The sequence below is a fragment of the Gracilinanus agilis genome, chromosome X, assembly GCF_016433145.1.
Source record: "Gracilinanus agilis isolate LMUSP501 chromosome X, AgileGrace, whole genome shotgun sequence".
NCBI lineage: Eukaryota > Metazoa > Chordata > Mammalia > Didelphimorphia > Didelphidae > Gracilinanus > Gracilinanus agilis.
Genome location: NC_058136.1, coordinates 63,920,858 through 63,934,730, shown reverse-complemented (window position 1 = coordinate 63,934,730; position 13,873 = coordinate 63,920,858). Strand labels below are relative to the sequence as shown.

General features: G+C 39.5%; 1 protein-coding gene across 1 annotated transcript in view; it reads right to left on the bottom strand.

The window, feature by feature from the left end:
• The window catches only part of DNAAF6 (dynein axonemal assembly factor 6), a 36,898-nt gene extending 23,558 nt beyond the window's left edge, over window positions 1-13,340 (bottom strand). The window contains exons 1-3 of the mRNA XM_044682880.1: window positions 13,169-13,340; window positions 12,548-12,653; window positions 4,012-4,108 (exon numbers count right to left, since the gene is read on the bottom strand). Of these exons, the coding sequence (XP_044538815.1) occupies window positions 4,012-4,108; window positions 12,548-12,653; window positions 13,169-13,340 (375 nt within the window). The remainder of the gene's footprint in view (window positions 1-4,011; window positions 4,109-12,547; window positions 12,654-13,168) is intronic.
• Window positions 13,341-13,873: the final 533 nt, after the last annotated feature.

Sequence of the window (13,873 nt, the reverse complement as noted above, 5' to 3'; positions counted from 1 at the left end):
AATGCTAAGCCATACCCACGACTCAAGTCTCTTCATGCTGGGATATCACTGGCCATATCTAAGACTTCATGATGTCATTGGTTCTGTCCGAGGCACCATGGAGGGTGATCGTCCAATTGACTTCTACCACTAATAAAGTCACCCAATTGTCTCCAATCTCTTGAAGGCTATTCTTTCTGTACTTTGAAACCAGGGCCCTGCACACCTTTGTCTGCCATTGTGACCTTTCCTGTGCATCTTATTGAGCATGGTGCAAATGCTCACACACAAAGCTACCCAATCTCTGTGCCCAAGTACCAGGCAATCTAGGACCTGACGGCTTATCAAAGCTTTTCTGGAAACATCAATTACTGACAGGGGTGGTCTTTGTTGCCCCTTATTTCAGCTGTAAGCTAATAAAACTAAAATAATAAACTGAGGCAAGTTATGGTTTCTTGCCTTCTACAGAACCTTGGGTCATTCAGCCTGACTATCAGGTCCAGAACCATTTGAGGGGCCTTGTTCTAAGGCCTGATTGTCATAACTGACCACTATGATACTTCTCCTGCTTCTCTAACCCTACGGCAGCTGCTCCAAGTCTGAGGAAGTCCTACTCCTACTCCTATTGCCTTTGCCCTTGGGTGTTCGTGCTATCTGTTGTCACTTAAAACCTTGGTATTATCTTCAATTTCTCTCTCATATTCACTCCATTATAGCCAATCTGTTGTCAAGTATTGTTATTTCTCCCTTCTCAGCATCACTCCTATATGACCCCTTATCTCCTCTGAAACTGCTACTACCTTGGAGCAGTCTCTTGTGATCCTCCTGCTTAGGACTAATGCAATAGCCTGCTGGTTGCCCCTCACTACCCCAGCCAGTCCTCCACTCAGCTGCCAAAGAGATCTTTTTACATTTCTAAAATGTAGGTCTATGTTACTCCTCCCCCCACTGAATAAAGTCTAATGGCTCCCTATTAACCCCAAGATCAAACATAAAATTCTTTATTTGGCATTTAAAGGCACACAACTTATCCTCTTCCTATTTATCTAGTCTTCTCTTCACTTTCCCTTTCTTCATCAGCCTACATTTTCCTCTGATCTTCCTAGAGTAAGGTCCTTCTAGAAGCTAGCCTTTTGTATTAATGGATATGATGTCATTCTGTCTTAGTGACCTCTATTAGCTATACCCAGATTGCCTCTGAATGAATGATTCAGCAACCCTATTTCTTAAAAAGGGTCATTCTATTTATTTTATCTTAAAAAATCCTTACCTTCTGTCTCAGAATTGACACTAAATACTGGTTCTAAGACAGAAGAACTCTAAGGGCTAGACAACTGGGGTAAAGTGACTTGCCCAGGGTCATACAGCTAGGAAGCATCTCAGGCCAAATTTGAATCCCAGTCCTCCTGACTCCAGGCCTGGCTCTTTTTCCAGCTGCCATGGGTCATACTATTTCAAAGCAATAGGTTAAATAGAATTAAGTTTAACTTTCACCTTGATATTTTTAAAAACTCTTTATTTTCCATCAAGAATCACATGAAAAACTGTTCTAAAACACTCTTGATTAGAGAAAAACAACTCTGAGGTACCATCTCACACCCATTAGGTTAGCTAATATGACAGAAAAGTGATAAATGTTGGAGGAGAGGTGGCAAAATTGGGACACTAATGCATTGTAGGAGGAGTTTTATGAATTGATAACAACCATTCTGGAAGGCAGTTTGGAGCTGTGCTCAAAGGGCTATAAAATTATGCATGTATACCCTTTGGTCCTTTATTACCACTACTAGGTACTGGGTCTATATCCCAAGGAGATAAAAAAGGGGAAAGGACCTACTTTTACAAAAATATTTATAACTGCTCTTTTTGTGTTAGCAAAGAATGGGAAATTGAGGGGATGCCCATCAATTGGGCAATGGCTGAACAAGTTGTGCTATATGATGGCAATGGAATACTATTATACTATAAGGAATGATAAACAGGAGAATTTCAGAAAGAGCTGGAGAGACCTACATGAACTGATGCAGAGTGAAATAAGCAGAACCAGAGGAACATTGTATGCAGGAACAGCAATATTGTGGCCCAATCAATTGATATAGACTTAACTACTCTCAGCAATATAATAATCCAGAAAAATTCTGAGGGACTTATGACAAAGAATGCTATGCACCTCCAGAGAACTGTTGGAGTCAGAATATAGATCAAAGCATGTTATATTTTACTTTCATTTATATGTGGTTTTATTTTGACATTTTGGTTTTATATGAGTATTCTCTTAATGTTTTGTGTGAAAATTTATGTATAACTCAGATAAAATTACTTACCATATCTGGGAAGAGAGAGAAGGGAGGGAGAGAGACAATTTGACTTAAGTTATTAAAATTATTACATGTAATTGGTAGAATAAAATATTTTTAAAGAAAAAAAAAGCCTCTTACCTTCCATCTTAGAATCAATACTATGTATTGGTTCAAAGACAGGAGAGTGGTAAGGGCTAGTTGGCAAAGGGGGTTAAGTGACTTGCACAGGTCACACAACTGGGATGTGTCTGAGGCCAAATTTGAACCCAGTACCTCCCATCTCTAAGCCTGGCTTTCAATACCCTGGGCCACCTAGCTGCCCCCTTCACTTTGATATTTTAACAGATACATTAGAGAAAGAGAAGCATGGTCCAAGGGGCAAGTGCTAAGAGGAGGGATATCAAAGGCACTCAGAGAAGGCTTATCCTTGGCTCATCCCATGAAATTGTAGCAAAAGAGAATAACAGATGATGCTGGGGAGATCTGAAGTGTGGAATTGGGGAAGAGAAGGAGCTTACAATAGTTGTTGAATCCATACCTTGGATCACTCCCACCAGCTGCCTCTTTCACTCCAACTCACTTGCTACTGAGTGTTGCTGCTAAATGAAACTAGAGGAATCAACACAACTGAGCTGCCTGAGTCTCCTACGAATTTATGTTTTCTAATTTCAGCTGGGCCCTCATCGCAGTGAGGTGATACTTTTATCCCTCCCTAAATAATTCTGTATCATATTCCCCTCAGCAACTTCCATGGGAAGAATGACTTATTATAATGATATGTGCTAGTTCTCCTGTAGACTTTTGAGATGAGAGACATGGTAGTCTAAAGCAGTGATGGGCAAACTGCAGCCCCTGAAATGTTCTATCCGGCCTGGCAACATTCTTCCTAATCTGACGAATACAAAGAGTAGTGTGATACTGGAAATTTGGAGACCCTAGAACTTTTTTTGAGGTCCCTGATATAAACTTCCAGTGGATGTTTAGAGGACTTGAAAACTACATTTCCCATGATTTCTCTTGTGTAATACAGATGGGCAGGAAGTATGATTATGTAGACAAAGGTATAAAGTCTCAGAATTTGATTGAGACACTCTCTTTCCTGTGGAACAAGCCAGGTGGGCAGAGGTAATGGTGGGACATTTGAATTAGATCTTAGCAGGCATGTGGCCTTCTTAATTACCAATATGGCTTTAAATAAACTATTAATATTTTTTAATATATCCATCTATATCAATATTATTTGTAACAGTAGGATACAATACAATGAAACTCAAAAGAGTTGCCTTAGAAACAGACTGACAGATGAGCATTTCCTTTCCTTTGGCCCCCTCTTTCAAAAGTTGGCCCATTACTCTAGACTCTAGAGGATAAAGAACTTACCTCAAAGTCAAGAGGAAGAATTGTGTTTAGGTTCTGTTTCTGACTAACACTGGCTAAGTAATTCTGGGCCAATCATAACTGCCACACCCCAGGCAACTTTTAAGACCATGGAATTTCAGCACTGGCTTTGAGCCATGTAGGCAGAGAGAATTTCCACACTGGGAGTTCCCTATATCAATGAAATCACGCAGCTGGTCCAAAAGGAGGAAAGATTTTTTAAGCCATTTGATGGTAGAGATCACTATTTTAAAAAAGAAATCTTCACTTCTCCTCTAGTGTGATAATAGACAAGAGACATATATAGCAATTGGATTTCTTTTGGGTGAACATGGGAAAATGGGATCTAGCTCACCAAGAGATCCTCACAGCAGGCTGTTGAAGGGTCCTTTCTGGTCATGCCCAGGAATACATCCTCAGCTCCCACATGCTGTTTGAATATAATGTCATACCTGAAAGAAACAAAACAAATGATAATTGCTGCTGATAGATGAACTAACGGCTTTCAGGCACAGAGTAGAAAAACCAAGACCGTGGGAAACTGTATTATCAAAACTAGATCTGGAGAAAGTACCAGCAGTTTTTCAGTTGTTGAGCAGAAAAGTAGGGAACGATGTTCCCTAAACTGGTAACAAAAATCAAGCGGTGAGGAGAAAAAGTGTTGAATCCTAGGATTCGGTGGATTGAACACAACCTGGAGTTAGGAAGATCAAAGTTCAAATCTCACCTCAAACACTTACTACCTGGAAGTCATTATATCTTTGCCTCACTTTCTTCCTCTGTAAAATGAAAGGGTTGGACTCAACAGCCTCTAATGCCCCTTCCAGCCCTCAATCTATGGTTTTGTGACCTTACAGGGAGTAACAGACCTTTAATGGGTACATATGGTCGTTTTGGCTTGCCACTGGAAGCTGCCACTAAAAATTAACTTAGAGACCTTACTTGTAGGGGCTGCTTTGATGTTTAACTGGAAGTTGAGAAGTCTGGGCAGGATACAGTTTGGGTCAGGGCAGGCTGGAAGAAGAGACCTTGTCCAAAGCACACTGGCTCTTTTTGTTTCTCCCTTTTGAGCTGTGTGTGAATGTGGCAAAACTAGAAAATATGTGTTTGATGTTATCCTGGAAATTAACGGGCTATGGCTAATGCCATTTGGCTAAGAGAAAAGCCTGGGAAGATCGAAATCAGTGCCATTTCAAGTTATTTTATCTTTCCATTCCCATAGATCAAAATACCATTTAGAAATTGAAAAGATTTTTAACTTAGTTTTCATGATAATCAGCTTGGCAAACAGATGGCATTTCCTGTGTTCAAATGGATCTAAAATTATCGTGCCTGTTTTTAGTCATTTCAAATTGTAAAAGCCATAATAGTACTAAGCAGCTTTACCAGTGGGCCATTTTTATTGAAGATGTCAGTCACCCTGTGCAAATAGCATCAGGAGTTCATTATCTTCCTATTGCTTAAACAAGATAATATCCATACATTTATATATAAGAGTGCCTTGCAAACCATGAAAAGTTATGTAAATGTCATCTATTCCTATTATTATTGCTTCAGGGCCAAAGAGGGAATGGAATTCAGACTATGTAGATCTATCACATCCTGGTTTCCCATTCATCTATTAGTACTCCATTGGGAAAGGAATTAGAAAAAAAAAGGATCAGAGAATCAGGGATTTAGAGCTGGAAGAGACCTCGGAGATTATTTAGTACAACTCTTATTTTACATAGGAAGAAAATGAGGCAGAGAGAAGTTAAGCTCCTGGCCTGCAGTCACACTGCTAGTCTAAGCGGGATTTGAACCCAGGGGTGCTGACTAGGCAAAAAGAGGCTGTTGCCTCAGAGGCTTAGGGAGACACGCCAAGAGCATGGAGGGAAGGAATGTGTAAGAAGATTGGGAAGATTGGAAGGAGCCAGGCTGTGAAGATAGTGAAATGTCAGACAGAAGAGTCCAGGTGAGAGGTTGACTAGAGTAAACCCATTGGTTACTGGTTACCTGACTCAAGGAAACAGTCATTTCTGGTTCTTTCAGTGATTCCACTTGAATCTCTCTCCTTTCATCTGCTCCCTCATACCATGACCATTCTCTGTTTATGACTTTGGCTGGCCTGATCCTGGCCCTAACTTTCATCTACCTATATAGACTCTTCATCTCTCATTCTCTCCATTTCTATGCCCTACCCCCATGCCCAAGAATGCAAAGAAGGCCCTCCCCTTTGAGGTCTCTTTCTGACACAGCACTACAGAAATGTCTATGATTGTTGCTTCTTATTTTTTAGAAGTTTGTTAGTCCTGATATGATGCTTCTAATTTCAGTGCAATAAAGCTTCATGATTTCATTCTGGGTATTCCCTCTGTCTACTGAGAGCACAACTCCTCTGTATCTTGGCAGATACTCTTTGGGAGATGCTTTGGCTGAAAGAAAAAATGTCACCGTGAGGCAGACCCAGTGAGATCAGGCTCTCCGACTTACTTAAACTGGTCTTTAAATCATAGAAATAGAAAACATTAATAGGTCAATATCTGAAGCCTTTGGAGCTTAGGAGGGCCTGCTAGAGCTCATAGTCTGCTGCTGACCACACCTTGCTACTGGCTACTATCTCTTCCCTTGCATTTTGTGACATTACTCTCTTGTTTCTCCTCTTACTTATCTGGCTAGTCTTTCTTAGTTTCATTTGCTGAATCATCACCTGTTTCACTCTCTGGTCCTCTTCTCTTCTGTGCTCTCAGTGACCTTATCAGCATCTTTGGGTTTGACTAGAATCTCTAGGCATATGACTCTCAGATTCATACATCTAGACCCCAGGGCCAATCCCACATGGCAATTAGACAAGCCCATAGGCAGCTCTAATTCAATGTATCTAAGATAAGAATTCATTATCTTTCCTTCCAAATTCATTCTTACATTGAACTTTTTGTCTCCTTTCAGCCTTTCCCTGCTTAAAATATTTTTGCTTCTGTTTACCCATCTCCCCAAGTTCCCCCTCCCTTTAGTCTGTCTCCTACCCCCTTTTTTCTCCCCCTCCCATGCTTGCTTCCCTGTTGACTAAGATAGGTTTCTATACCAAAGTGAGTATGGATGCTATTCTCATTTTGTTCCAGTTCCGATGAGAGTAAGGTTCAAACATTGCCTGCCATCTCTCTCCCATCTTCCCTTCCACTGTATTGATTCTTACATACTTCCTCATGTGAGATAATACACTCCCAACTTTCTCTCCTTTTCTGTTTTCCTAGGGTTTTCCCTCTTTCTTATTCCTTGATTTTTTTTGAAAGTCATTTCATCATATTCAACTGCTCTCTGTCTATATATGCCCTAATTGTGATAAAGTTCTTAAGTATCTTGGTGCCTTAAGTATCCTAAGGACTTTAGGTGTCTTAGGCACTTCAAGTATCATAGATATCTTAAGCATCTTAGTTAAGACCTTACTAGTAATGTAATCAGTTTAAGCCCCCTTGTTTCCCTTGATTACTTTAAAGTATCTTAAGTATCTTAAATATCTCTTATAAGATAACCATCTTAAGTATTCTAAGTATCATTTTCCCATGCAAGGAATGTAATCAGTATATTCTATTGAACTCTATTTCTGTTGAGGTCATCGCCATCCTCATAGTCACCCACCTTTGCACCCTTAGACTCATCACTGACCCTTCCTTATCCCTTACCACCCAAAGCTAATTGTCAAGTTGTAGTCTTATTACATTTACCTTCACGACATCTCTCTATCCTCTACTCACATGGCTCCCACACCATAGGTCTTCATCACTCCATAGCCTAGACCAGTGATGGCAGACCTTTGAGGAAACTGAGTGCCCAAACTACAACCTTCACACAATATGTGACTCTCCCCTGACTCACCCCAGACAGAGGAGGGAGGAAGCACTCCCTTTGGGTTGCTGGGCAGAGGAGCAGGTGATGTGAGAATTGTCCTCAGGCATGTGAAGAGAAGGGGGAGCAAGCAAGCTCCCTTTGTCATACTCTAGCATGTGTACCATAGGTTTGCCAACACAGATCTAGGCTATTTTAGTAGCCTCCTGACTGGTCTCTCTGATTTCTCCCTCCAATTCATCTTCCATCCAGCTGTCAAAATGTTATTTCTTTTTTTTAAAACCCTTACTTTCTGGCTTAGAATAAATACTAAGTATCTGTTCCAAAGAAGAAGAGCAGTAAGGGCTAGGAAGCTGGGGTTAAGTGATTTGCTCAGGGTGAGACAACTGGGAAGTGTCAGACAAGATTTGAACTCAGGACCTCCCCTCTCTAGCCCTGGCTTTTTATCCACTGAGCCACCTAGCTGCTCCTGAAAGTGATATTTCTAAAGCACAAGCCTGACTCTGATACTTCCTTTTTTAAGACATTCCAGTTGTTGGGGGGTAACCAGGTGGCTCAGTGGATTGAGAGTCAGGCCTAGACACAGGAGATCCTGGGTTCAAATCTGGCCTCAGGTGATTCCTAGCCATATGACTTTGGGTAAGTCACATGACCCCCATTGCCTAGCTCTTACCACTGCCTTGGAACCAATACACAGACAGAAGGTAAGAGTTTTAAAAGAAAGTTCCAGTTGTTTGTGGTATTTGTTAAGTTTGAAATAAAAAAGAAAATTTGAATATTTTTAAAAGAACCAACTAGTTTGTAGAAAAGGGAAAACCAATGGGCAACCCACATTCCACTGATATTGGTCAATGTCAAGAGAGCTAGAAGAAATCCCCCATAAACCTGGGAGAACTCTCTGTGGAGGATTGACAGAAAATGGAGGCCAGGGATAGGCATCACCCACACTGAGAAAGGGGGAATGCTCTGCACTTCTAGAGGGAGTGCCCATACCAACAAGACCCCAGCTCCATCAACATATCTTGTGATCAACATAGATGGAGTTGGTGCTCTGCCCACACTCCTGAAGAGTCACATATCCCTATATGGTATTCATGAAATTCGGACTTTTTGAAACCAAGTATAAGGCTGCATTTCTTCTTATTAAATTTCATCTTATTAGATTTGGGTTGGCAGTTTAGTCTGCAGACCTATTTTTGTATCCTGACTCTGTCATCCAACAAGCTAGCTTTATGTCAACTGTGAATCTGATAAGCACGACATCTTTGCCTTTATCCAAATCATGGATATAGTTAGGAAAGAGCACGAGGCCAAGGCCAGGGAAAGGGAGTCCTATCACTGGAGGTCTCTTGCCGAGCTTACATCAAACCATTCTTGACTTCATTGCTCTCTAAGTCTGGTCATTAGGCCAGTTCTGAATCCCCATGACTCCAGTCTAGTCCACACTTCTCCACTGGATTCAGAAACATGATATGAGAGTATTGGTCAAATGCTTTGCTAAAATCTAGGCTAATGATATCTACAATATTCTCCTCATCTACCTGTTGATTTTTGTGATTATTGTTCCATATCTATGATGTCTTTGGAACTCCCAGTGTGAAAACATTCCACTAATGCAGATCAATAACTCATCTATGATTTCTAATCTTAGAGAATTTGCTAGGGATACTGAGAAGTTAAGAGACTTAATTATAATCAGAACACCAGTATGCATCAAAAGCAGGATATGAACCCAGGTCTTCCTCACTCCAAGGCTTGTCCTCTAACCATTATACCACACTCTCTTCTACTAGACTAATAACCTTGCCAAAACAGGAAATGAGGTTAGTTTCAAGGATGCCAGGGTGGCTCTTTCTGACAAGTACTTCCTTTTTGAGAAGTTCGCTAGATGTCCCTTTAATACTATATTCTAGAATTTTGTGAGGAATCAAAGTCAGGTTAACTGGCCTATACATTGGAGAGTCTACTCTTTGTTTTTTTTGAAAACTATAATACTTGCTCTTCTCCAGCCCTGTGGCACTTCTGGATGAGAAGTTAAAATGACAATGATTAGTTTGTTTTGCATCATGTAGATAAAACATTTAGATGTCCACACTTTTTCATTTTTGTCTAGGTTCTGAGGGTCACATAGGGAATTGTAAGAAGTTATTTTGACTCAAAATCATTATCAATTAAATTAAAACAATTTTAAGGTACCACCTCACACCTATCAGATTGGTTATTATGATAGAAAATGAAAATGACAAAACTTGGAGGGGATAAGGGAAAATTGAGACACTAATGCATTGTTGGAGGAGTTGTAAATGGATTCAATCATTCTGGAGAGCAATTTAGACCTATGCCCAAAGGGCTAAAAAATAGCATACATCCTCTGACCCAGCAATATCATTACTACATTTATATGCCAAAGAGATTAAAAAAAGAAAAAGAAAAAGAACCTATATGTATTCAAATATTTAAAGTGGCTCTTTTTGTGGTAGTAATGAATTGGAAAGTGAGGGGATATCCATCAACTGGGGAATGACTGAAAGGGCTGTGGTATATGATTGTAATGGAATACCATTGTGCTATAAGGAATGATGAGCAAGAGGATTTCAAAAAACCTGGAAAGACTTGTATGAACTGATGCAGAGTGAAATATGTAGAACCAAGGGAACACTGTATACTTTAACAGCAATATTGTATGATGGAACAACTTTGAATAACAGCTATTCTCAGCAAAACAATGATCTAAAACAATACCAAAAGACTCATGATGAAAAATGCCATCTACTTTCAGAGAAAGAACTGATGGAGTCCAAATCAAGACCAAAGCATACTTTTTTTTTATTTCCTTTCTTAATTTTTTTGTTCAATTTTCCTTCCACAAAAAGATTAATATGGAAAAATGTTTCACATGATTGCACATGTAAAATCTGAGTGGAAAGGAGGGGGGAAGAGAATTTGAGACTCAGTGTGAAAAAAACCCAAATGTTAAAAAATTGTTTTTATATGTAATTTGGAAAAAATAAAATATTATTAATTTTTTAAAAAGGAAAGGTCCTAGGGGGCCCACTTTAATAAACAGATACAACTGATTTACTTTTTTAAATTATTTTGCTTAACTATTTTTAAGTTAACCAACTTGCTTTTACATTTTAATATTAAACAAAAATATTCCTTAGAACTAACCTAACAGTATTAACTATTAATTGACTAACAATTACTCAGTGTGGCATTTTATAATAGTATAGATTTTCCTCCATCCAAGATGGCACAGTATACTTTATCTAAAAGTCAAAGCAATCCTTGCTACTAGGGAGACTAAGTCTGGCAGAAAGAAGGAAATAATATTTATTAAGCACCTACTATATGCCAAGAGCTTTACAAATATTATCTCATTTGATCCTCGTAAAATCCATAGGAGGTAGGTGCTACTACAATCCCCATTTTACAGTTAAGGAAACTGAGGCAGACAGTTTAAATGACTTGCCCAGGGTTATCCAGCTACTAAGTGTGTGAGATCGAATTTGAACTCAGGTCTTCCTGACTATCTTTTGTCTCTTTCTGTATTGCCAGTGCTTAGTACAATGCCAGGCACAAAGTAGGTGCTTAATAAATGTGCACTATTCCCTGTGCAACCTAGCCTCTTCATTTGAGTCCAGAACTTCTGAGCTGATTGAGTTTCCACACTCCATCTACCACTAATACAGTAAGCCCCCAGGAGCAGAGGCCACCAGACTCTGCCTTAAAAGGAGCAAAACCATTGATGTCAGAAATGGAAGCAGGTTAAAGCTTTCATATGAATCAAAATTGGGATGGGACCCAGGAGTGGTTGCTACATTTTCAACCTGGGTGAGATAGGGAGACCCAGTCTCAAAAATGGATGGATAGATGGATGGATAGGTAGATGGAAAGACAGACATATAAAGAGATAGAGAGATAGATAAAGAGATAGTGAGAGAGGGATAGATGGATGGAAAGATAGACAGATCAACCTAAAAGATTATTAAGTTATAATCTTTGGTTGAGGTGGGCGACCTTGGAGTATAAAACAACCTCCAAATGATCTAACCAAGATCAACTAATCCAAGTGCAAAAAGCCAGTAATTGACCCAAATTCTGATCAATGGAACAAGTTATCCCAAGGATAACAGTGCAATCCTATTTAAGAGCTCATATTGACAATTAGACAGTGACGGATAGATAAATAGATAAAAGCAGTGATGTCTAAAATTCCTGACTTCCAGGGTTCCTCTTCTGCTATTAGCCACGTGATCACTGATCAGTTCTGGAGCCTTGGACAACTTTTTAAGACTCTAATTTACAGATGGGCTGAAAGCTGTTGAGTTGCCACTCAAATGAAATCACAGGTCTTTGATCTAGGGACAATGGGTCCAAATTACATTTAAAAAATCTTATGGCATTGAAAGTAATACTGAGCAAGAGTTTAATACTGCCTTAAAAGCATATGGCACAGTGTATTTGTTCCTACAGATTTCTAAGAAATACGTTTGTGTAATGATTAATAATTAGAGAGAGAACATAGCCTCCCACCCATTGTGGAACACTGAACAATTAAAGGCAGCCCTTTGATACATAAACATGGTATTATAAGACAGTTTGTAGGAATGCTGGTAATTTAAGGGGCTGGTTTTCTCCCACTCTGAATCCCACATTACACAAATAACTGGCATTACAGAAAAATTTATAATGGGATTGCAGTGTGTTATAGTGGAAACTCAGCTCTGTCCCTTCCTACACATGTGGTCGTTGACAAGTTATTTAGCCACTCTGGGCCTCAGTTTCTTCATTGCAAAGTTAAGAAAATGGACAAGATGATATCCAAGGTCCTTCACAACTTGAAATCTGTGATCCTGTGATGCCACTTATTGTCAGATCATTTGGAAAGTAAAAGGTCCTCTCTCTTCTTTATTCAGCCCTTCGGTACACTTGCCTCGTGTCCTCTGCCTTTCCATCTTGTCAGGAACAATGCTATATACATACATCTTGTGGGAAAGAGAGCACCACCATATCCCTCGCCTACCTCATAGCAGCAGACCCATTTCTGGCTCCACTTGACTTACTCTGGCTGTTCCCGGGGGTCCCACATGTCATCAAACTCCGATCCTTCTGGCACCTCCTCCGGATCCCAGATGTCCTTTCTATTTTCAGGCTTATTTGGAGGGTTGACTAGGAAGGAAAAAAAGATAAGACTGATGCTATTACTCTAAAAAATGATCGCTGTCCTTTTCCCATAGTCTTCGGGACAGCAGGAATCAAGTCGTTTCTATTTGTAGCTATCAGATGAATTGCCTTTTTGTCCAATTTTATTTTTGTCTAATTCAGCAACAACCGACTTCTACACAATAGCTCAGATGAACCATGCACTCAGTAAGCCCATCTCCCCATACAGAGGCTGGCACAGACTAGACATTTAATAAATGCTTGTTGTCCAAGTACATTAATCTGATGTGGGCGTTATAATGATGACAGACTCTTTTATCCTTTAAGCCATCTCCCATCCTTGGGAAAGCAGGTAGGGTACCTAACAGGCTTTAGAGAAGCCAGTCGCTATCGGTATTAAAACCAGTGAGGAGGAGGAGGAGGAGGAGGAGAACCCTGACTAGCGCAGGTAAATGATCTCTAAGGTTCTATTTAGCTGTCCAAATCTGGGCTTGTGTGAGCAGGGTCAAACCACGTGTTACACAGTCTCAGCCGCATGCAGATGTGAGGCTGCCAGTAGAACCAGACACACCAATGTGCACAAGCATCAAGGCCCCTGGAGACAGGCAGAGAGCTCAGCTTAAAGGGGAGCAGCCTAGGCCTGAAGGCAAGTACAGGCAAAGCACCCTCGTCAGCACCTCCTTCCTCGGCCATGAGAACGACTTCCTGGTTCTTATGGAAAGACATGACTTTATACATCTAAACCACATGCTCTATGATTTCTATATTATTCAAGGTCCAGAATTTATTTAGAGCTTATTCATTCTCTCTCTCTCCCTCCCTCCCTCTATATGTGTATATGTACACACATATTATATATAATAAATATACTGTATATATTATAATAAACACATATAATAAGCATGCACACATGTATTATATGATAAATATACCTGCCTGTGTATTATATGTGTAATAAATATACATGCACTTTATATAATAAACATATACACAGGTATATGTAGAATAAACACACACACACAAATATATTGTATAGATAATAAATGTGCACTATATTATATATAATAAATACACCTGCATATTATAACAAATATATACATATATAATAAATATACACACATATCATATATATCAAACACATAGCTATATTCTATATACACACATATAACATGTGTATACACAAATATATTATATATAGTATATACACATATATCATACATATAATA